The 23861-nt window shown below is 42.1% G+C and overlaps 1 protein-coding gene across 3 annotated transcripts in view; it reads left to right on the forward strand.

Annotated features, from left to right (window-relative positions):
• Window positions 1-23861, forward strand: part of gpc5b (glypican 5b) — a 199502-nt gene that overhangs the window by 37020 nt on the left and 138621 nt on the right. For all 3 annotated transcript variants that reach the window (XM_064332734.1, XM_064332736.1, XM_064332737.1), the window contains exon 3: window positions 15240-15934. In XM_064332734.1, the coding sequence (XP_064188804.1) occupies window positions 15240-15934 (695 nt within the window). The remainder of the gene's footprint in view (window positions 1-15239; window positions 15935-23861) is intronic.

The raw sequence follows: 23861 nt of genomic DNA on the forward strand, positions 1-23861 counted from the left end.
GTAGATGGGAAGAAACCTCGGAAGGAACCAGGCTCAAGGGGGAAACCCATCCTCCTCTGGTCAGCTCAGGGTGCTGACTGCTGACCAACATGTCAGTCAGTTTTATAGAGTTCATGATGTGGCTCAGATGATGGGTGGTGCCGGGTGGCGGTAATGGGGAGCAGCAGGTGGCGACAGATGTGGGCAGGGTGGAGGCAATGACGAAAGTTCGGCTGGACCGCAGAGGTAGGGGAGACCAGACGACTCTTGAAGCACTCAGCTGGCTCACGACTGCGTCTTTTCCTTGCAGAGTGATGTTTAGCGCATTCAAATGCTTCGTGATGTCAAATAAAAATGCCAAATCTGCCAGCCAGACAGGATCAGACAGCTCTTTCATTGCATGCCCCTTTTCAGCCAAAAACTGCCCTAAGAGAGAAAAACCGCTGCAGCGCAGACCCCCAAATGAGCAATCTAACATTGTTGTGGTAAATTACATCCCCATATTCCGCCTCTATGTCCGAAAGAAACTGCTGAAACTGGCAGTGGTACAGGGCTTTGGCACGAATTAAGTTAATAGTCTTCACCACCGGTATCACAACATGTTCAAATTTCACATTTAGTGCACAGAAGTTGTTGGTGAATTAAGCTCGCTGACTTTGTTGCTTATTAATGTGGCTAATCCACTTCGTTCCCCAACCATTGCGGGCGTGCTGTCGGTAGCTATTCCGCTCAGTTTCCCCCAAGGCAGTTTCATGTCATCAACAGCTGAAGAGACGGACATAAATAAATCTGCTCCCCTTGTCTGGCCCTTAAGACTTTTGAGGTGAAGCAGTTCCTCTGTAATGTTCATGTCATCATCAATTCCTCAAAAAATGAGCAACTGGGCAGTGTCTGATTGATCTTTGCTTTCATCACAGGCCAAAGAAAAATGATCAAAATTACCCCCCATTTCACTTACTTGTCTCTTAGTGTCTGAGGATATTTCTTCGATTCTCCGTGCCACGGTGTTGCGAGCAAGGCAGATATTCGCAAACTCTTGCTTCTTTTCAGGGTAAATGTTTTCAGCCATCTTCATTACACAGTCTTTAATAAACTCACCCTCAGCAAAAGGTTTTCCACGTTTAGCGATTAGCATCGCCACTTCATATCTAGCTCTGGTAGAGTTTTCACTTGACTCGGGTTAAAAGTCGCTGCTGGTAGGCTAGGACAGCTTGAAGTAGTTTCACTTTGTCCCCTCGTTCGTTGCCGGAGAACCTCTGGTATGAATTTGCATGCTTAGTCTTGTAATGTCTCTTCACATTGAATTCTTTCATAATGGCGATTGTCTCTTGGTAAATAAGACAAACGCAATTGTTTCGGCTATCAGTAAAAAAAAGTCAAATTTCCACCACTCTTGAAAGCGACGGCCCTCGCTATCAACTTTACGTTTCTTTTTTGCTGTAGCCATGGCGAAATGGGACTCCTAACGTTAGCTAGCAGAGAGGGTCAAATTTGTTTTCTCATTTACCGTCCGTTGACTTCGTTAATGATAACATTAGTTCCGCTTGGCTAAAGTTCCTATTATTTTGACTGGTTTTGGAGAGAAATGTAGTAGCCTACAGTAGGCTATATTTGATGGTGCTGCCATCATGAGGTGAAAAGTAAAAATGCAACGTGAACTTTCATGATTTATGAATTCTATATGGCGGGCCACATATAGTACATTATAAGGGACAAGCCCGAGGGCCGTTTAAAATCAGCCCGGACTTTGGACATACCTGATGTACAGGGACCGCCTGGGAAATACCTGGGCCAAGAGAACCAGTCCACTTTGACGCTCTCATCTCTGTCAAAGAGCGTAAGTGGGACACCTTGACACAAATGTAATATGTCGCTTTCTTTCCCATCTGTTTGAACTCTGGCAGAGCTGAGTTTTGAAAAGAGAGAAACTGGTCCTCCCCCTCCTGCCACTCCCCTATGGCAGGAGTGAAGGTCGGAGATGGGAAACTTTACTCACATTCATCATTCCATTGGTCAGATAGAGTATGGCTTTGGAGCATATATTGGAGCGTATATTCTAGAACCCCCTCTTTCCCCCCATCCCCACCTGTTACCCCCCTGACAGCTCACCGGCAGGACCCCATCAGGCACAAGGAGGACACTTTACAGACAGATACTGCCCTTTGTTGATCACTATCTGGTATGGAAGACCTCTAGAGTGATGGCAGTATTGGGAGGTAAAGCCAAAGTATAAGTCAGGCCGGTGAGGAGAGGAAAGTATGTCCCATTACAGCTGTCTGTGTGTGTGTGTGTGTGCGTGTCAGTGATACCATTCAGAAGCAGTTAGATTAATCTCTCTCAGTGGTATTCCTGGGATGACAGACATATTAATAATTTAAAAGTGGGCACTTGCTTTGCGCTCATGTGCCTCCGTGTCTCATAGCTGCTCTGTGAGAGGCACATAACTATCTGGGACTGGATGCTTTCATGCTTTGACTCATTCAGAGTTGGACTCATCGTCCAAACCACAGCGGTTCCTTCCTGTGGTTGGGGTTTGGAATGAGCTCCTGCAACAGCACCTCCTTCCCCTTGGCCATATGGACCCCCTCCCCGCCCCGCCCCGGCCTCCTGCCATCTCATTCAGCCACAGACCTTGCCGATCATCAGCGAGGGCTGGGCTCTGTGGAGTGATTGTTATTGTTCCTTTCTGTGGCATAGAACAGGTGTGTATGTGTGTGTGTTTTGTGGGTGGTTGGGGGGGTATACTTTTTTTTGAAGCCAGCTCAAAATGCAGGGGTTGTGACAAAACTTTATTGTGTCCAAAACAAGAAAGAAAAGTTGCCATCTCCCACAGTCTCCTGCAGCGAGATGTTTTATTTTAGCAGAAGTTTCGCAACAACCGAATGCAAACCTGGCAATATTGAAAAAAGCAACCTCCACAAATATGCTCTGGTAGATTACTGCGCAGAGAAAAAAGCTGCAATCAGAAGCCGTTTAAATTTGTTGCATCAGGAGGATCTATGTTCTGGCAGCTTAATTTTTCCTTCACTGTTGTTGCTTTTAATGTTTAATGTAAACATTATATATATCTTCAGTTAGCTCTAAGCCATCCACCGCGCTGCGTTAGTTTTCATTTATCACCACGGAACAGAACCTGCATGTGATCTATTACTAACTGGTCATAACAGGGCATGATCTCGAAAAACACACATAGATTGCTGTTCAGTTACCCTGTGTCTGTTTGGTACGCTTCATACACCATTTTTTTCCCCTAGCTTTGTCTAGATTCAAAAATCCATTCATGCACCATCTTGTTCCTTTGTTCTTCGTGAACACGTGTCCGTGGCACACAATCCCCACGTAGGAGAACATCCAGCACTCCTCACTCACATACTCGCACACACATACATGGACACACAACACTTACACACACATGCACTCATAGTGATGTTTTTTGTACATCATTGTAGAGAATTGTGCTTTGCCCTTTTCGGTACTTTGTGTTTAATAAACTCTATTATATTTACAGGGTTGTCTGTATTTATATAACTCTTGTGTTGAATTGAGTCAGCCGCTGCTAATCCAAAGAACTAGAATACCGTCACGTCTTAGCTAAATCATTTATATTAATTTAGTATTAGCTGAATGTATGTTATTATGATTTGGTTAAGATTGACTATTAATGTGTAATTTTAATAATAATTCATTTAATTATTAATTTAAGTTTCCAATTTATAGTTTTTATATTTAATTAATGAGACCGATCATAAAATGCTGGCACCACCTGTGAGGATATTGATGTATATCTTCTACAATTTGGTTTCCCACTATGAGAAGTAGTGGCATGTCCCCTACAGCGCCCTCTTGAGTGCTGGAGATATTGCGGCTACAAACAGTAACCACGATTACTGTTGCTTAAGCTGTCCCTTCAGAAAGTCTGACTCAGTGGGTTACTTTTGTAAATCCTTTCAAATATGCTGTTGAAGAAGTGACCTAAGCTGGATCTTTTTTTCTCTGTGTATGTTGTTTTCCCTCCTTAAAAGAAACAGCCAGATAATTTTTCAAGGGCTGCAGATTTATATTTTATGTCTTAAGGCAAATCCATTCTGTATTTTAAAGAACAGATCTGGCTATTTTCAGTGGCAGTCCAGAAATTGACTGGCCCCTTCAAGAACGTGCTTGTGACTTGAATCCCAAAAAATGGTCAGTGGTGGGAGATGACCACTTCACTGGCAGAAACACTGATAAGATTAACAATGAGAGCGCTCCTGGATCAAAAAAGTTGGCAGAATAAGTAAAGTTGTCAGGGATAGCCCTGTGCTGTTTGCCGAAATTGAAACATGACAGAGTGGTTGGTCTCATAACTAAAGTTGTGCTTTCCATCCCCTGCATTTTGGATACAACTTTGATACTTCTGCCAAAAATGATCCTGGAAGCTCTCTGATTGGAGAGTGGTGAACAAATTTACAGACCATCTCACCACCAAATTTGCTCATTAACTCCTAACCCTAAGGATAAATCCCTGGACCTGGTTGCCAAATGTCTCCCCAAAAAGACACCATGGGCTCTATTTTAACGATCTAAGCGCACGGTTTAAAGCGCATGGCACAAGTGCATTTAGGGCGTGTCCAAATCCACTTTTGCTAGTTTAACGGCGGATAATCTGAGCACAAAGTAAGGCGCATGGTTCAAAGGGTTGTACTTAGTCTCTTAACATGAAATAAACCAATCAGAGTGTCATCTCCCATTCCCTTTAAAATCAAGGTACGCTTGCACCTTGGCAGATTGCTATTATAATGGCGGATTTGCCAAGTGGTAGGAAAGAATGCTTCTCGACAAAGGAAACGGATCTGCTCGTGTGTTGTAGCAGCCAATAATGTAATAACTACCGTTAATGTAATAACTGCCAATAACGTAATAATTTTTCCGTTCTTAATGTAATAAAAGTCGATAATGTAATAACTGACCAATAATGTAATACATTTTCTGAACCAATAACGTAATAACTTTTTGCATATAATGTAATAAGTTATTACATTATTGGCTGGTTATTACATTATTAGCTGGGTTTTTAAAAAATCATTAAAAATGTAATAACAGGAGCCGATAATGTAATAATATATACTTATATCGCTTTAAGTTTTATTTATTGGCTATAAAGTGTCACACTTCCATGACACTTACCCTTGTTTCCTCTTTCAAATAGCTGCTCAAAAACCTGACCACACGCGCGCGCACACGCACACATACACACATACTCTCTCTAGGAATTATGACTATTTATTTGTTTGTGGTGCTTGGTTAGACTTATCTCCAGCCCTGCCTTCTACTCCTTAACCATTTGAGTACCAAATGAAGTGTGAGCACATATGTTTGCAAACACAGACAATTACTCTTATGTCATATAATATGAAATCTATACCTCTTTGAAGATGCTTTGTCCACGAATACAAAGACCACCATTTCTTTTCATGAAAAATGTCATCTTTAATTAAATGTATTTAAATAACTTTTTCAAGCAAACTGTTTCAACCACACTATTATAGCTATTCAGCACTCTCTCTCTCTATGCATATATACCAAACATGACTCCTGAAAGGTTACATGAAAATGTATTACCAAATCAGAATCCTTGCCCTATTGACATCCCTGGCTATTTGAATACAGTCATGACAAGCTCAACAAAGAGTCTAAAACCGAAGCAAGTGATATCTATAGTTCATTCTTTTTTATTTTTGCCATTTTCTCCAATTTTAGTCATTATACCAATTCTCTGTGTGTATCACGGTCCTGGTCGATGCTCTATCCTCTGTTGGTCTGGGGAGGGTGTAGACTACCACATGCCTCTGATACATGTAGAGTCGCCAACTGCTTCTTTTCACCTGACAGTGAGGCAGAGGTCGGAGTAAGTCACACTTGTGCAAGTCACAAGCAAGTCTCAAGTCTTAACCTTCAAGTCTCAAGCAAGTCCCATGTCACTGTGGTTAGACTCAAGTAAGTCAAGTCGAGTCACTAGTAAACGTCAAGCAAGACAAGTCAAGTCATTTCTCAGGTCATGCAAGTCACAAGTCAAGTCACCATGAAAGAAGTGCTTAAAACAAGAGAGAAAGGGGCACAATGGCAAGCCATGTCATGAGAAAACTGCACCTGTTAGTGAGCTAGTTAGTTTCTACAACTAGGGATGGGCATGGTTAGGATTTTGTCAATACCAATACCACTATTGATACTGCTTATCAATACCAATACTTATCAATACTCTCGATACTTCCTAATTTGGAGTGCAAAATACATGTTGTTAAAAGAATTATCAGTACTACTTTTATATAAGTTTGGGCAAAAAATATTTAACAAAATAGTTCTGTTGAAAAAATGAAACATATTGTTTTCTGAGACAAAACATGATGCTGGGACCAATTGGTATAGATACTGTAAATGTAGTGTGTATCAAGAGAATGTTTAGTTCTTTAAAAAAGGGACGGTAAATCATCCTGTATTATTATGATAAAACAGAAAGATGTGTTACCAAAGTTATCTTTGTAGGTCATGTTATATACTATATTTTACAGTTTAGAATTTTGCATTAAGAGGTTGAAAGTTCAGCACAAGGCATAATAGTGCCAGTTTGGTTGAAGAAGTTATTTAAATACACTTGATTAAAGATTATATTTTTCATGGAAAGAAGTGGTGGTCTTTTTTATTTGAGAACACAGCATCTTCAAAGAGGTATAGATTTCATATTATACAACATAAGAGTAATTGTCTGTGTTTGCAAACATGTGTGCTCCCACTTAATTTGGTACTCAAATGGCAAAGGAGTATAAGGCAGGGCTCGAGATAAGTCTAACCATCAAGTTACACAAACAATTAATTCCTAGAGAGAGAGAGAGAGTAGGTGATGTTTTCTCAGAGTTAGGACTAAGATTCAGGGGTCAGGATTGGCCTGGTTTTTGAGCAGCTATTTGAAAGAAGCAACAGTAAGCGTAGGCCTAAGTGTTATGGAAGTCTGACACTTGATAATAAATAAAACTTATACATAGTGATACAAGTATATTATTACATTATTGGCTCCTATTATTACATTTTTAATGATTGTTTTTAACCCAGCTAATAATGTAATAACCAGTCAATAATCTAATAACTTATTACATTATGTGCAAAAAGTTATTACGTTATTGGTTCAGAAATTTTATTACATTATTGGTAAGTTATTACGTTATTGACTTTTATTACATTAAGAACGGAAAAATAATTACGTTATTGGCAGTTATTACATTAACGGTAGTTATTACATTATTGGCTGCTACATGTGTGAAGTGAAAGCGCGCGAGCAGACCATCTACGGCAACAGCAGGATTCCACAAAATATTATATCATGAATATTATGTTAATATATATAATATAATATTAATATTATATTACCAATATTATGACTAACCATTATGACATGTATTCTTTTTAAATGTTGCACGTTATCCGCCTATGTAGGCGCATATTACTATCTTAATAATGCGCCCTTAAAATAACAGTAAAATACTGCGCCATTGACTTGAGACCAGGTTTTTGTTGGTCAATCGCGCAATTGCCACACCTCATTTTAAGACCAACACGCCCATGGGCTCTCAGATGGGTGCAAGTACATTTGCTATTTAAAAAACTTGGGGACCTGAACGGGAAAATGACAACTGCGTCGGTCTGAAACTAGCAAGACACTTGCGTTGCACTTGGTGCCGCTTTGCGCCGGGTCTAAGATAGAGCCCTACATGTAGATGGTTGAAGGCCAAGGGCTCCGACTGGACCACCATGGTGCCCATGTCCAAGTGATGTGGTCTTTCTCCCTTGAAAAGTAGGGTTTTTTGGAATGTCTTTTCTCAAAATTCTACAACCCAAATTCCAAAAAAGTTGGGACGGTAAATGAAATGCAAATAAAATCAGAAAGCAGTCATTTGTAAATTCACTTTGACTTGTATTCAAACAAAAACAGTATAAAGACAAGCTATTTCATGTTTTACCTAATTAACTTCATTGTTTTTTGAAGATATACATTTATTATGAAATTTATGCCTGCAACCTGTTCCAAAAAAGTTTAGACAGGGGCAGTTTAGGACTAATAATGATGTGACAAGTTGAAATATCATGGTGATGTGATACAGGTGATGTTAAACAGGTGAGGCAATTGTGTTATAGTATATAAGGAGCATCCAAGAAAGGTCTAGCCCTTCATGAGCAAGAATGGGTCGAGGCTCGCCAATTTGCCAACAGATGCATCAGCAAGTAATACAGCACTTTGAGAACAATGTTTTCCAAAGACAAATCAGTAGGATTTTGGGAATTTTACCCTCTACAGTGCACAATATAATTAAAAGATTCATGGAATCCGGTCAAATCTCAGTGCGTAAAGGGCAAGACCGAAAACCACTTCTGAATATGCGCGATCTCCGATCCCTCAGACGTCACTGTCTTAAAAGTCGTCATGCGTCTGTAATGTATATTATGACATGGGCTCGGGAGTACTTCAGTAAATCTTTGTCAGTCAACACCATTTGCTGCTACATCTACAGATGCAAGTTTATAATGCAAAACAGAAGCCATACATTAACACTGTCCAGAAGCACCGCCGACTTCTCTGGGCTCGGTCTCATCTGAGATGGACAGTAGCACAGTGGAAGCGTGTTTTGTGGTCCGATGAGTCAACGTTTCAAATAGTTCTTGGACAAAACAGCAGTCGTGTCCTCCGGGCCAAAGAGGAAAAGGACCATCCAAGCTGTTATCAGCGTCAGGTCCAAAAGCCAGCATCTGTCATGGTATGGGGGTGCGTCAGTGCCCATGGCATGCGTAACTTGCACATCTGTGAGGGCACCATTAATGCAGAAATATATGTACAAATTTTGGAGCAACATATCTGCTATCCAGACACCGTCTTCTCCTGGGACGTCCCTGCATTTTCCAGCAGCCAAACCACATTCTGCCCAGATTACAAGTGCATGGCTGCGTAAGCAGAGAGTGCAGGTGCTAGATTGGCCTGCCTGCAGTCCTGACCTGTCTCTGATTGAGAATGTGTGGCGCATTATGAAGCTCGAAATACGGCAACGAAGGCCCCGTACAATTGCACAGCTGAAGACCTGCATAATGGAAGGATGGGGGAAAATTCCTCAAATCTTAACCAACCGGTGTCTTCAGTGCTCAATAAGTGTTATTAAAAGAAATGGTGATGTTACACAGTTAACACAATTAAATTTACAAGGTAAAACATCAAAGAATGTTCTGTTGTAGTGTTTTCAATATAGTACAGGGTGAATAGAATTTACATTATCATTCCTTTTTGTTTTATTAGCATTTTCCATACTGTCCGAGCTTTTTTTGGAATTGGGGTTTTATGTCAGGTGTTCTAGAACTCCATTGCTTTTAATTCAGTTAAGAACATTCCGGTCACAAATTTGTGATTTCACCACCTTAAAGGGTTGAATCAGTATCAGTCTGTGCCTTTACCAGCCCATAACCAGTTCCTTTGGACTCATGGAACCTCTTGGTCTAGGATGCCCAAATATGATGCACCTACAGGAGTGCCAGTCACTGTTTTGCTTTTGGTTTTTATTAAGGGTGTCATGTTTTGCGATGGCCTTTAAAAAGCTGTCATGCAACCCTCAAGAATTCTGTTGTAAATGCACATTGTGGTTATACAGTAGCTCAAATACAGAAGCTTAATTCAGACTGTCTCTTTCACGCGCATGCATGCATACTATTACTCATATACAGCTTGTTTAATAAAAATACAGTCCCCTCCAAAAGTATTGGAATAGAGAGGTCAATTCCTTTGTTTTTGCTATACACTGAAGACAACTGAGTTTGAGGTCAAAAGATGTACATGAGATGACAGATCCGAATTTCAGCTTTTATAAACTGGTATTTTTATCTAGATTTGTTAAATAACTTATAACATATAACCTTTTGTATCAGACAACCCAATTTTTAGGTGAGCAAAAGTACTGGAACATGGACTGACCGGTGTTTCTTGTTGCCCAGATGTGTCCTGTTAGATTGATTGGTTAAACAATAAATAGTTCTGAATGTTTACTCTTGGTTTTAGCCTTGGGTTTTGCCTGTGAAAACTGCATTTGTGTTATAAAATATAAACTAACATGAAGCCAGAGAGCTGTCTTTGGGAGAAAAGCAAGCTTAGAAAAGAGGGGAAATCGCACAAGCATTGGGGACAGCTTGTACGACAACTTGGAATGTCCTGAAAAAGAAAGAAACCGCTGACGTACTGAGCAACAGATATCGAACAGGTCGACCAAGGAAAACAACAGCAGTTGATGACAGAAACGTAAAAGCTGTGAAGAAAAACCTCTAAACATCAGTCAGTGACATCACAAACAATCTCCACAGGACAGGGGTGAAGGTATCTCAATCACTCGTTCGAAGAAGACTTAGAGAGCAGTAATATAGAGGCTATAACACAAGATGCAAACCACTCATCAGTAGTAAGAATCGGAAGATGAGATTACAATTTGCAAAGAAGTACAGAGATGAGCCACAAAAGTTCTGGAACAAAGTTTTATGGACTGATGAGACCAAGATTAACCTCTACGAAAGTGATAGAAAGGCCAAAGTGAGGAGAAAGAAGGGATCTGCTCATGATCCAAAACATGTAAGCTCATCTGTGAAGAACGGTGGAGGAAGTGTCATGGCTTGGGCTTGCAAGTCTACAAAAACATTATGTCTGCCAACTTACGGAGAAATGCATCCAAACTAATTGGGAGGAACTTCATCATGCAGCAAGACAATGACCCAAAACACACTGCCAACACAACAAAGGATTTCATTAGGGAGAAAAAGTGGAAGGTTTTAGACTGGCCAAGTCAATCATCAGACCTTAACCCAATTGAGCATGCATTTCACCTCCTGAAGGGGAAAACCCCCCGAAACAAAGAACAACTGAAAGAGGCTGCAGTAAAAGCCTGGAAAAGCATCACAAAAGAAGAATGCAAGTTTGGTGATGTCAATGGGTCACAGGCTTGATGCAGTCATTGCAAGCAAGAGATATGCTACCAAATATTAAGTGTTATTTGCTTTCATTTACTTAAATACTCTCTGTTCCAATACTTTTGCTCACCTAAAAATTGGGTGGTCTGATACCAAAGGTGCTATGTTCTAAGTAGTGTAACACATCTAGGTGTAAATACCAGGAAATAAAAGCTGAAATTCTGAACTCTTGTCTCATGTTCATCTTTTTCTCAACCCCAAATGTATTCAGTGTATTGAAAAAACAAAGGAATTGGCCTTGCTGTTCCAATACCTTTGGAGGGGACTGTATATGAAAAAACAGATTTCTGGTTCACAATAATTCTTGAATTGCCACAAACATTTTTTTAATGTAGTGCTTTTCCCTCAGACATCTCAAGAGGGAAATCAGAGCTCCTCAATCAAGAGAGATATTTAGCCAAAAGATTACTCAAAACATCACTAAAATTGTCCTTTTTTTTCTCAATTTCAAAAATTCAAAAGCCTGTTTACCTAGGGTCTTATGGATTGGCCTTGTGTTATTGGGAGTGCCATAACTATATTTCTCAAAATAGCAATATGAGTTAAGGTAGCTGTTATTTTTTATATGTGGCATTCTTATTTTTATGCTGTTGGAAAGACTAACTGTTACTGGAAACAGAGTTCAGTATATGTGTCTATTATGTCAGACAGTGAACTCACACATATTATGTACTATGGTGTACTTGTGTATCATCCTGTTTGTGTGTATGGAGTACATTGTGCGTTGCACTGCACGTGTGTGTTTGTTGTGTACTTTTTGGTCATGTTCACAGTATGCTCTTTGAATGCATGACTGAAATGTGTGTGTATGTGTGTGTGTGTGGTGTGTTTGTGTGTATGGCTTACTGTGTATATAGTGTTCTCTGTGTCTGTTCACACACTCTCTCCTCAGGTCTCAGTTTCTCCACAGAGGCTGCTGTTTCTTCGTTTGTCAGAATGCCATCTTCCTGACATCAGCTCAGGAGGAGGGCTTCCCAGAAGGCTGTGGGGCAGAGGAGCGGGGTTAACGTCACTGCTGACTTGATGGGCAGGTTGCTGGAATATAAGCCCATCCCTCTTTGACAACAGTAACCCCCTCCTCCCTAGCCCCCCGTCCCGTCTCGTCCTGTCCCAGAAGCTCCAGCCTGTGTCGAATGTGGGGCCTGGGTGCCACCGTGCCTTGACACACAGGGGTCTCCGTGGGGACTTTCAGCTGTCAGCTCCACCAAGCTTTTTAGTTTACAGCAATGTGCCTGTGACTCACTGTCCCTTCCACACGCATGCACTGTACTTCACAGGGCATGCTGAGTAACAGTGGCTGCCTAAGACGCACACACACGTGTGTGCGTTACGTGTCCCATTCCAGGGAAATGGCAATCTACCTTTTTCTTATATTGCCTTCACTATTGCTCAGAAACTAGATTTCAGTCTATTTTCTATTTCATCATTTAATAATTTCACACAGTGCATTGATGTCTACCTTCAATTTGAAGGAGGGAAATTTTGTGTTGCAGTTGGGAGTAATTTGTATTTATTTGAAAGCATGATGAAGGAGAGGGACAGGGAGGGGGAGGGTGACAGGCAGGGGGAAAGCAAGCCACTACTTCTTCCATGAGCATATAGTATGAAGTATATGGAATTTTACACCTCTGATGATTCATAATATCATTTGGTTACAAGGTATCCTTTTGGAGACTCCAAATGGCTTTTTGGAAACCTGCCTAGACATAGTTATAACAAAACAATAAAGAATGCTCACTTTTGGTGGTATTGTCATCAAATTTGAACCAGGATTTGTCCAGCGTTGTGGCTGGGCCTGTATTGTGTTTCTAAGCCCACCAGACACAGCCTCAAGCAACTGTATCCGCTAAGAAAAATATATATATATATTTCAGTTGAAGAAAAATCTTGCACTTGCACTGTGTTTTAGCGTCTGTTACATTGTTTCAGTAATATTTAGAGTAATTCTGACTTTTGGAAACCCAAAGTTAAAAACCCAAGGGTTACCTTTCAGAAGAGAGTAATATGCCTGTTTTCAAAAGGGTTCAAGAATAGTAACCATTTTATTTTGGGTATGTCATTATTAGGCTTGAATTAAAAAATGGGTTAATAGATAAGGGGTTGAATAATTTTCTTGACATTTTTTACATTTCTTTAAATTAAAACAGTTTGAGTTCAGCAATCACCAAAAATTACCCAAACTGTATTGTTGAGTTGTTGAGAATACAAGACTAGTTTGTGTCTGTTTTTTAGGAAAAGTTAAAGACAGATGTTAAGTTAATCTAGGCCAGTGTCGGCAGGACTACTCATTACTCATTCATAGTGGACCTCAAAATCATTATGACTTCTGAACCATGTCTGTAGCATGGTTCAGAACTACTCAGCCCTGGTGCTGATGCAGCACAGTGTATTCTCCTCAAAGTGAGTCACCTGCTTTTTTCCCCAAAGACCTCTTACTATGTTTGGAAAGTAGTAGTTTTCTTTTTTAGAGCTGGAAATGAAGTCTTGCAGACCTCAAGGACAGGGACAAACAGCCCTTGCCACCGGTGTGGTGTGCAGCCGAGTTCCAGCTGGGATTTGGATTCTCATGGGCCCTCAAGATCACCTCTTGGTCCTTACCCATTGTGCAGGCCTTGCACAGCCCCCCAGGACCACTGGACCCCACTGGTTTTCATTCCACCCCAGATAATTATCTTCAGAGGCTGGACCCAATAGCCTGTTTTTTCTGCTGAGGGTTGAAGGGTGTCTATTTTTTGCCGGGTTTGTCTGGTGGTTTGCAAGTTTTTAGCTTTATGCCACACAGTAGCTGGCCCATTGATCCATCAGATGCTATAAAATCTGGTGGTATTATCTGTTTTTTTTCACTTTTAAATCACCGCCGTAGTTTTAAACGAAAGTAAATGAAAGCTGTGAGCACTCTTTCCCTTTCCTTTTTTCCTCCTTTCCCCATCTCTCTCTCTTTCTCTCATGCTCTCTCTGTTGCTTTGTCTCTGTCTCTCTGCCCCTCCATGCTGGTGGTGGTCTTCAGGGCCATCCTGAATGAGCTCAGGAGGAAATTAGATGGGGATTTTGAGTGACAGGGCAGCATAAATCACCCCTGACCCCTTGAAAAGAGCCCCTGCTGACCTCCCTGGGCTCTTCTTTGCTTTTCTCACCTCTTCTCTCCAATTCTGTCCTCATCTTTCATCTCCTCTCTTTTGTTCCTTTTTACTCCCCTTCTCTCATCACCTTTCCTCTCATCTCCTCCAATCATCCACTCTCTTCTCGTCCTCCTCTCTTCAAGCCTTGTCATGTGCATTCCCTTCTCTCCCTTCTCTCCTTTGTTTGCTCATCCTCCCATCTCTCCCTTTCTCCAGCCTTGCCCCCCTTTTCCCTGTGGAGTGAGGGTGCAGAATTATTTGCAGCCAGAGTGATTTACACCCTGCTTAAGCCTCTGTAAAAACCCAGAGCTCTCCCGGGTGGGCCAGGATTTCATAATTTATACCTTGCATATATATGATCTTTTGTAATTTTACGGATTTATGTGTGTTTTTTTTTCTTTGCTAAAATATCCCCAACTTCAGAATGCCCAACGCCTTGCGTATTTTATTCATTTAATAACTTAGCATTAGGCTTGTTGTGATTTGAACTGCGACTATAAAACTGACATTAATGCAAGCTGACTGGTTTATTTTCACAAAATTTCTCACTCCCTTATCTGTGCAATGAATATAATGGCTTGTGATGCATATATATTTACAACATTCATTCATTCATGGAATTTGTCAATGTCTGTTGTTTTACTTGGGATCGTAAACAGAGGTGGGTAACCCGGCTTCAAAGAGTAAAAAGACTGACCATGTATTTGCTCCACCACCATGCACTAAACCAGCTGATCATAATAATTAGTTCTCCTATCATGCTGAAGAGCTATGCTAATTAGAGTCAGCTGGTTTAGTGCATGGTGGTGGAGCAAATACATGGTCAGTCTTTTTACTCTTTGAAGCCGGGTTACCCACCTCTGATCGTAAAATTTCCCTTGTGTGGGCTCTCTTTATCTGTCTCTATAATATTATACACATATTATGCACATACCAGGATGATGTGTTCTCATTGACCTATTCATGCCTAAATACGTCAGCTTAAATTACATATTTTTTCTCTGCGTCTAGTAGGTGTGGAGGTCATTCCATAATGCCTGCCTTCTTGGTGCTAATTGTTTTGATGTAAAAGTTCTGTTCATAATTCAGTTCTCTCCTCTCTCTCTTTTCGCTCCACCACAGATACTTTCCAGTCTTTGGTTTCCTTCACGATGAACCACACCAGCAATCTGTTTGACAGCACGTACAAGGTGTTGGCTCAGGAGGCCAGCTCCCACGTGACCGAGCTCTTCACCGACCTCTCTCTTTTCATCCATGGTGCCAACGTCTCGGTGGAGGCAGCTGTGCAGCGTTTCTACGACAACCTCTTCCCCCTGGTGTACAGCCGGCTGGTGAACCCAGGCATGGCGGAGCTGACGTCTGAGCTCGGTGAGTGTCTGCGTATGACCCGCCAGGACGTCAACCCGTTTGGGCCACACCCGCGCGCCCTGGCACAGGAGCTGGCACGGGCCCTGAGGGGGAGCCGGGCGCTGAGCCAGGCCCTGGCGGTGGGCGCGGACGTGCTGAACACCACCGAGCACGCGGCACTATCACGGGAGTGTGGTCGGGCGCTGGTGCGCATGCAGTACTGCTCGCACTGCCGCGGGCTCACGCTCATCAAGCCCTGCGTGGGCTACTGCCTCAACGTTATGCGAGGCTGCTTAGCCAGCCTGTCGGAGCTGGATCTGCCCTGGAGGCGCTACATCTTCGGACTGGAGGACCTCACCAACTCGCTGGCCGGGGCCCATGACCTGGAGATGGCCCTGCTGGGCATCCGCAACCACATCAACGACGCCATCCTCTACACGCAGCTGCACGGACCCCGCCTCTCCGCCATAGTGAGTCACTCCGCTCCGCACTGCACTGCACCACTACTCACCACTCCTCACCACCCCACACCACTCCTCACCACTCTACTCTGCATTGCACCCCTCTACATGAGTTCTTGTGTCATTTGCGCTCTCCAGTGACAACCCTCGTACGGGATGATTCACACTGCTTCTGTGTTTTATTTAAATCAGTGGTAACCGACCCTGTTCCTGGTGATCTACCATCCTATAGGTTTTTACTCCATCCATAACAAAGCACACCTCATTCAAAAGCTGGTGATCTCATTGAGCTGCTAATGAGTAGAGTCAGGTATGCCAAATTGGGGTTGAAATGAAAACCAACAGGATGGTAGATCTCCAGGAACAGGGTTGGTTATCAATGATGTAAATAGTTGAGGTGCAAAGCTATTTAGATGGGCAACTTTCCTGCTCATGGCTCTCTGGAGTTTTGTTTGTTGTTCACGTTCAGTGAGAATAAATTTTAGAGCTAAAAAGTTCTGTCCAAAATAGTTTAATTTGGCCAGGGTAAATTCGTATTTTTGAATGGACAATGGAGAAATTGGCTTTTTGGCACCAGAGGCTTACTAAACTGCAATACCTCGAGTAACCACTGGAGTTTATGAGCTTCAGCGAGAATGGCAGTCCCTGGCCCCCTGATCCAGACCTGCGGATTACTGGAGTTCCGTGAATAAATGCACGTGTAGATTCCTGTGTGCAGAAAGCGTCCATACAGGAATGCGAACGCTTGAGCGCTCAGCCGGATTTTGCGTGTCCGAGCATTACGATACACTTCCTCGGTTTACTGGGCCCTTTATCGCTGGGTATTTTATTCCCCATTGAGCCTCTCCTGAATGCTGACAGAGGTGCTTATCAGCTGTGAATCACCAGCTGCAATTATGTGTGGATTATTTTTTAATGGAACCAGACAAATCCAAACAAATTAATGTGATTTCCGTTTAAAAGAAACCTGTTAGTAAAATCTTAAGATTACTTTTATAAAACTCCAAATCCTGGTTCTGGAACCGCCCACCATTACCTCGCTACCTCCATGTTTTCACGTCTGACGCCAAAACAGGTTAGGGCCGAACATTCCCCGCTCAGCTTTCAACATGGCCATCCTCTCTGCAGTGCCTGTTTCATGATCTCTGCCTCCCCTTTTCACCTCCGCAACAAAATATTCCCACTTCCCAGCAGCCTTTGCAGCAGTGTAGAGGGGAAGGAGAAGGAGAGAGGAGATGGCAACAATGGCGGCTTTGGCCTCTCAATCAGGAGAGCCCCCCGACATGTGCGGTCATGTCACCCCAGCCGATTTTCGGTTAATTGGTGAGCCTCACAATAACTGCGGAGAGGGGAGGTTGCCAGGCTGGGAGGCCTCTGCTCTGGCCAAGCATGTCGATCATGAGCTCAGGGGGCTGGCAGCCTGCGCGGCAATCATGATGTGGGGAACGCGACTCAAGGATGGGACGAATTTGACAAAGCTCAATGGGTTTCAGTCAGCCACTGAGGTGGAGAGAAGCCGAAAATTGTTTCTAGTGATGAAGGGGACCCAGATGAGGCTTTGGTTGGGTCTCTTATTTCATCTTTGGGAGTGACACGCACCACAAGCGAGCTGAGGCTGCCCAAAATCCCTAGCAACATCATTAACTGAGCCTCAAATTGAATAAAGAGAACTTCTTGGTCTTCTTCTCCTTCTTTGCAGCTCTTGCGGCCTGTTAATGACAATCACAAAGTGAGCTTCATAACAGCCCTATCAGTTCAATTGTCTTTTATTTGTACTTTTGTTTCAGTTTTTTAAATATAAAAAATGGTTTTTAGGGTCTCTCTCCTTCTTTATATTAGTATTTTTATGGGTGAGGGGAGCCAGATAGGAGAGGTTTCTGAACGACTGAGTTGAATTCAAGAATCAGGCTCATTTTCTTTTCCATGGTACAACAGAATCATACAGTGAGGAGACTCTGTTAGAAGGTTAAAAAGGAGTTGTTACCATATAACCGCTGTGGTTTTGCGTTGGACATTCTCCAGTGAATTAGTGGTCAGCTCCAGAATGAACTGTGAACTGTGCATAACTGCTATTGTAAGGGGCGTAGTCCTGAATGTGCCTCTGGTCCTGTCTCTAACGGAAAATGCTGGGAGAAAGGTAGAGAAGTGATTGGGGATTTTGGAGGGGGTGGGGGCAGTGGGACCGGTGTTGGGGGGAGATGTCCCATGTCACACAGCAGCTCCAGACTGGGAAGTGCAGCTGGACGTTTTTAGGGCTCCACGAAAGGCAGACATTGACAGTTGTGTGGAAGGATTAGGTTTTAGCACATTCCTGTTCACATTGAAAAAGAGCACCGCTGAAGTTTTAGGGGGGTGGGGTTGGGGGGTTTGGGTTTGGGTTTGGGGGGGCAGGGGGAGGGGAGAAGTGGGACCGGTCTTTCCGAAAAGGAGACGTTAGATTACGCCCCTTCCATTCTGGCCCAGTGTTTTTTCAGCATGCTATCCTAAAGATCAAGTGTTAACCACACCTCATTTATGCATGTTTGGGATGGTTGAGGGTCATCTGTGGCCTGGACTCATGGGCCAGGATTTTCTGGCTCCTCAGGGTCCATTACACCACCATCTGTGTCCCGCTGTTCCATCTAACTGCAGAATGGCCCAGGCTAGTGCTGGCAGGACATCTATGCTTTTCATTTCCCTGCGCCTCCCCACCCCTCCCCCTTTTCTGTCCCTTTGAGTTTGATTTAGTGCTGGAGGTCTCGACCCAGTTAACACATAATGTTATCACAGCATGCCTAATAACTGGCTGTAGGAATATGACAACATTGCGGTAACGTTGCGGGGAAGATTGCAGGAATGTTATGGGGCGATCTCTCACTCCCCAGAGACGACTACAGGAAATTTAATAAACTGTAACTGCGGCATGATTAAGTGCTTCTAAAACTCATGAGAAAACAACTAAGAAAGAATTTGAAATACATAAATTCATGAGACGGCAATAATCCCTTTCCATGGAGAGAGGATTACGAGAATGAATGTGTTGTTTAACTGCTTAATTCGGGGGTTTCACCAAACCATCTCATTTGATTCTCATGAAAAAAAATGTTATTAGCCGCATTTGTTTAGACAAGATCTCGGCAGGATGACAGAGAGGAGAGTTGAGCCAAGTTCAAACTGAATGCCACTGTATTCAATAGCCGCTTTTCCACTGCAGGGCCGAACCGTTACCAGGGCCACTCCGTGCCGTTCTGCGCTGCTCAGTACTTGTGGGAATGGTTACGGTTTCTGTTTCCACCAATGGGCTGCTAAAACCAGGACTAGGAAGTATCTAGTGAGGACAGCAAGTGACGCGGTGGATCAGCGATGGCGTCCCGTTGTGAATTTAATATGCGCCCGTTGTTGTCGTCGCTCCCCATACTGTTTTGTTTTTGTTATGTTATGTTTCGTCTGCTGACGAAATGGACGAGGATTATGTGTATTTTGGTCTGTTTTTGGTTTTTCTTTTAAGCGTATCCTCCACTGACCATCACTGTTGCGTGCATTCAAAAAACTACTAACTAACGCTTACATTACAGTGTGAAATATCCACATTATATAATACCACTAACCTATTTAAAGACTCTCAATCCAAAAAATAACCTGTATAACTGAAATATTTTGAGCAGTAATACTTACATAGCAATGATGAAATTTTATCTGTGTTCAGACAGGGACAGTAAATCAATGAGTTAAATCAGCTTCTGTTTTGCTCCAGAAAACGATGTCCGATAGGTCTATCAGCAAATATACGGCTTAGCTATGCCCAGAAGTCCTCAATAATAATAGTATTTTCCAAGAAATTACGAAAAATCGTTAACGTTTCGTTAGGTGCAGCGTCTTAATGCGTAAGTGAATTTTCGGTTACGCTGACCTATAAAACGCTATTCCAAAAGCAAAATTAGACATGTTATAGCCTACATTGTTAGAAAGCTTATACTCTCACCTACTGAATAAATGAATTGTCAATCAAGCCAGTCTGCACTAAAAAGGGCGACAATGCCATAAACGTGTGGTATTACACATAGCTATTTTTGAAGGTACCCAAGCATCACAAATGCCTGTATATTTCACAAACGGATTGTCCAAAACAATAAATGACCACTCAGTCTCAAAAGGGACATCTCTACACGTAAAACCAATGGTAAGGTTGTGTATTTATTCAATATTTAGTCCCAGATATTGACTGTAGAATGACATGGTATCATTTTTTAAAACTTTGTGAATGACCTGAAATGATACAAAGGTAAGTGGTAAACTGCCAGAGGTTTTTTTTAAAAAAGTTTAGGTTACCAAAAACTGAAAAATAATGTAAATTTCAGAGTTATAAAAAAGGCCTTTTTCAGCGAACAAGTAATGGGTTAACAACTTACAGCTTCTCTGCAGCAATGGAAGTAAATTAAGCCTTAAAAGTTGATGCAAACAATTCCTACAGGTGTCCCAACTTTTGTTGATTACTTACAAACCCTCTGGCTGTATAAAATCAGTGTTGAAACAGACTGTATTACTACACCCTCCAAAGCATTATTTGGACAATATTGCACTGCAGGAAGTTGTATATTGCTATCATAATGGCGAGAAAAAGGCAATTAACAAAGAAAGACAGACAGACCATTATAACCCTTTTAAGTGTAGGTCTTTCCTTTTGAGAAATTGCAGAGCAAGCCAAGGTGTCAGTGAGTCCAGTTTCCTACGAAAGGCACTTGAAAACTGGAGAAAACTGTTGACAGGAAGAGGTCCGGCAGACCCAAAGCCACAACAGAATCAGAAGACAAGTTTCTGAGTCAACAGCTTGTATGATAGGCAGCTCACATGACAACAGCTTCAAGCACAGCTTAACAGTGGTTGAAGTAAGCAAGGCTCAGTTTCAACTGTGAAGAGAAGACTTCAAGCAGCAGTTTTGACAGGTCGAGTGGCAATACGAAAGCCATTGCTACAATGGCTAAATAAGAAAAAGAGGCTTGCCTGGGCCATGAAGCACTGGCAGTGGACTACTGAAGACTGGAAGAAGGTCTGATGGACCGATTAATCAAATTATAAATCTTTGTTTCATCACCCAGGGTTTTTGTATGTCATGGAATAGGTGAAAGGATGGTTCCTCAGTGTATGACACCAACTGTCAAACATGGAGGAAGAAGCGTGAATGTCTGGGACTCTTTTGCTGGATCCAGAGTCAAAAAATTAGAATAAATTGTGTTAAACAGAATGATTCCATGATTTCTTTTTTTTTTTATCTCTAATCGTTTGAGACAACTGCTTGCATTTCAATAAAAACTGGAAAAATGGAGGTGTTCTAAAACTTTTGACTGGTAGTGTATATGCAGGACCATGACAAAGAATTACCACATATTCCGGTGAGAAATACTTTGTAATGTCTGCGTCGATTTATTTTATTAATTTTTCGACGGAGTTCCTGATGGACTTATAAAATATTTTTTTAAAGTTTATTCTTTTGTTCCCAGGCAATTGTGTTTCCGCACAATACTTCCACAAAATTATACTGCATTTCCTTGCACAAGGGAACAACTATGTCCGTCAGGGGCTCTGTTGAAAATGAATTAAACTCTTAACTCGGTTTCGCTGCGGGCAGTAGCAAGTATTTGCACTAAATTATGATGGGGAAATGTGTGTATCTAATGCTGTCAAAGAAACAGAAATAATATGTGCAGCAAAAAGGATTTATCAGTCTCTCCTAACCTTCATGTGAGAAATAAGAGTACAGAAGGGAGCTTAATGTGTGTTCCTAAATGCAGGAAATCTCAATGCAGGTGGCTATTTTAACATTCTTTTTATTGATCCTATATATAGATCCATAAAACTGTCTATATTAAGATATGGCATGAGACAAAGTGTCTTTTCTCAAAACATGATACACGTACAACTGTGTATGCACTGGCACATGTGCATAATGTACGTAGGAAGTCTAAATGTAGATCCATTAAGGATCCTTGTTTTATAAAATGCACCTTAAGATGACTCATAGGATGAGTGCTAGCAAACCTGAAATTTCAGTAGTTTGTTCATTAAACTATCAGGCAGAGGCACTTCAATATACATGACACTAATTTAGCTTTCTTTTAGTTTAAATTTTATTCCAGTAGCAATATATAGCTAGAAATATCTTTTTTTCCTTTCTAATACAGAAAATTGAATGTTTAAGGAATATTAAAATGTGCCTGAATTCTGAAGCTGTCGCTTTATATTTTCTTTGCCTTAAAAAATCTTACAGATCTGATGATGAAGTCTGTTAAATGATCCAATCCAGTTATTAAGAATCATAATTTCTGTGGCCTGTAGTTTGTTTTCCTATGTTGCCCTGTGTGTTTGTAAAGTATTGTGGCCTGAGTGCCTAGCACCACGGAATAAGCTGCATAGGGCTCACGCACAATTCATGAGCTGCCTTTTCAGCATTCAGAACACTGCTGCTCACTGATATCGATATTGTTCCTGTATCGCATTGGTGCCGTGCTAACCGTGAAAATATATCTGTCCTTTCACTCTCAACAAAGGGAGGTGCTGCTTGTTTTTGTTTATTTTGCTTCACGATCAATTTATGTACTTATGTCAGAAGCGATGGGGTCTCTGCAGGCTTGTTGTAGTTAGCGGAAAATGAGAGTATCCAGGCAATCAGCAGGAATTCTAGGTGCGCGGGTACTCCAGCAGGGGGAATGGGAAGTAAGATGAGGTCATGGGGTCAGGCCAGGTCTGACATTTTGACCTTTTGCTCATGTTCCTTATTATTCAGTTAGGAACTTCTTAGCATCTTAGCAGTCTGGGATACAACTGAGAGCCTCCCCCAGTATGCACAACGAATCCCACTTGTGCCGGAGTGAGCGTTTAATGGCTACTCCTCTTTTACACTGCAGAGTTTCGCCCTAAAGATTAGCCTGTTTAGCTTAGCTTCCAGTGTACTATCCATTTGTGTTGCATTTTCCTGCACAAGCTCACCCCACAGCCTGTACTGCTGTTGCCCCACCTACCCAAAAAATGGTTTGCCTGTGAGACTGCTGCTGTCACCATTATGAAAATGAGCTGGTAATCTGGGAGTGGAAACGGTCTGTACCCCTATTGCAGATCACAACAAGAACATACTTTAGCCCTTAGTTAACCAGGTAATTATCCACTGAGATTAAAATATCCTTTAGACCAAGACGAGCCTAACCAAGAGGGTACTAAGTACTAAGGTGTGTGTGTATATGTATGCGTTTTCCTCAAGAAAGCAAAAGTGTTGAACTTCAGGATCCTATGGGTTTTTGAGCCCGTCCACCCTGTGGTGTTGTGAAAGCTGCAGGGGGGAAATGGCACAGTTTCCAAGGGGTCTGAGGATGACAAACTGCGTGGCATGCAAATACTGCGGGGCGGGGGGCAAAGGGGCTTTCATGCTGTCCGGGCAACCACTTCCCAGTGTGCATTGCGGCCTGGGTCAGAGAACGCACTGAGAAAGTTCCAGAGCTTCTGTGGCTAATCCTTGGACAAATAAACATCCTTAGCGGACTCCTGGAGATGCATCACGCTAGCGGGAAGGTTCTCTCCCTTTGCTCTTCGTCGGAGCTCCTGTGGTTCTCTCTCAAGACACACAAGCACATGCCGACACACACAAGCAAATATGCACTCGCACATGTATACGCTCACACACAAGCAAATAAGCACTCGCAAATGTGTACGCACACACGTGCATGCAGACACACACAAGCAAATGTAAAAACAAAGGCAAACTGAGGCTTTCAAATTCATGAAAGGGGATCAACAACTACAAGAGAGTCTTCAGGTTGAGTTCTGTTCGTAGAACGCAGGGACATAAATGAAAATGACCAAAAGGTAAAATCCGTACAGACATTGGGAAGATTTTTCATGCAGAGAGTCGTCAATGCCTGGACTAGCCTGAAGGATCACATAGAGGCAGAAACTCTGGGGACTTTTT

The sequence above is a fragment of the Anguilla rostrata genome, chromosome 4, assembly GCF_018555375.3.
Source record: "Anguilla rostrata isolate EN2019 chromosome 4, ASM1855537v3, whole genome shotgun sequence".
NCBI classification, from domain to species: Eukaryota; Metazoa; Chordata; class Actinopteri; order Anguilliformes; family Anguillidae; genus Anguilla; species Anguilla rostrata.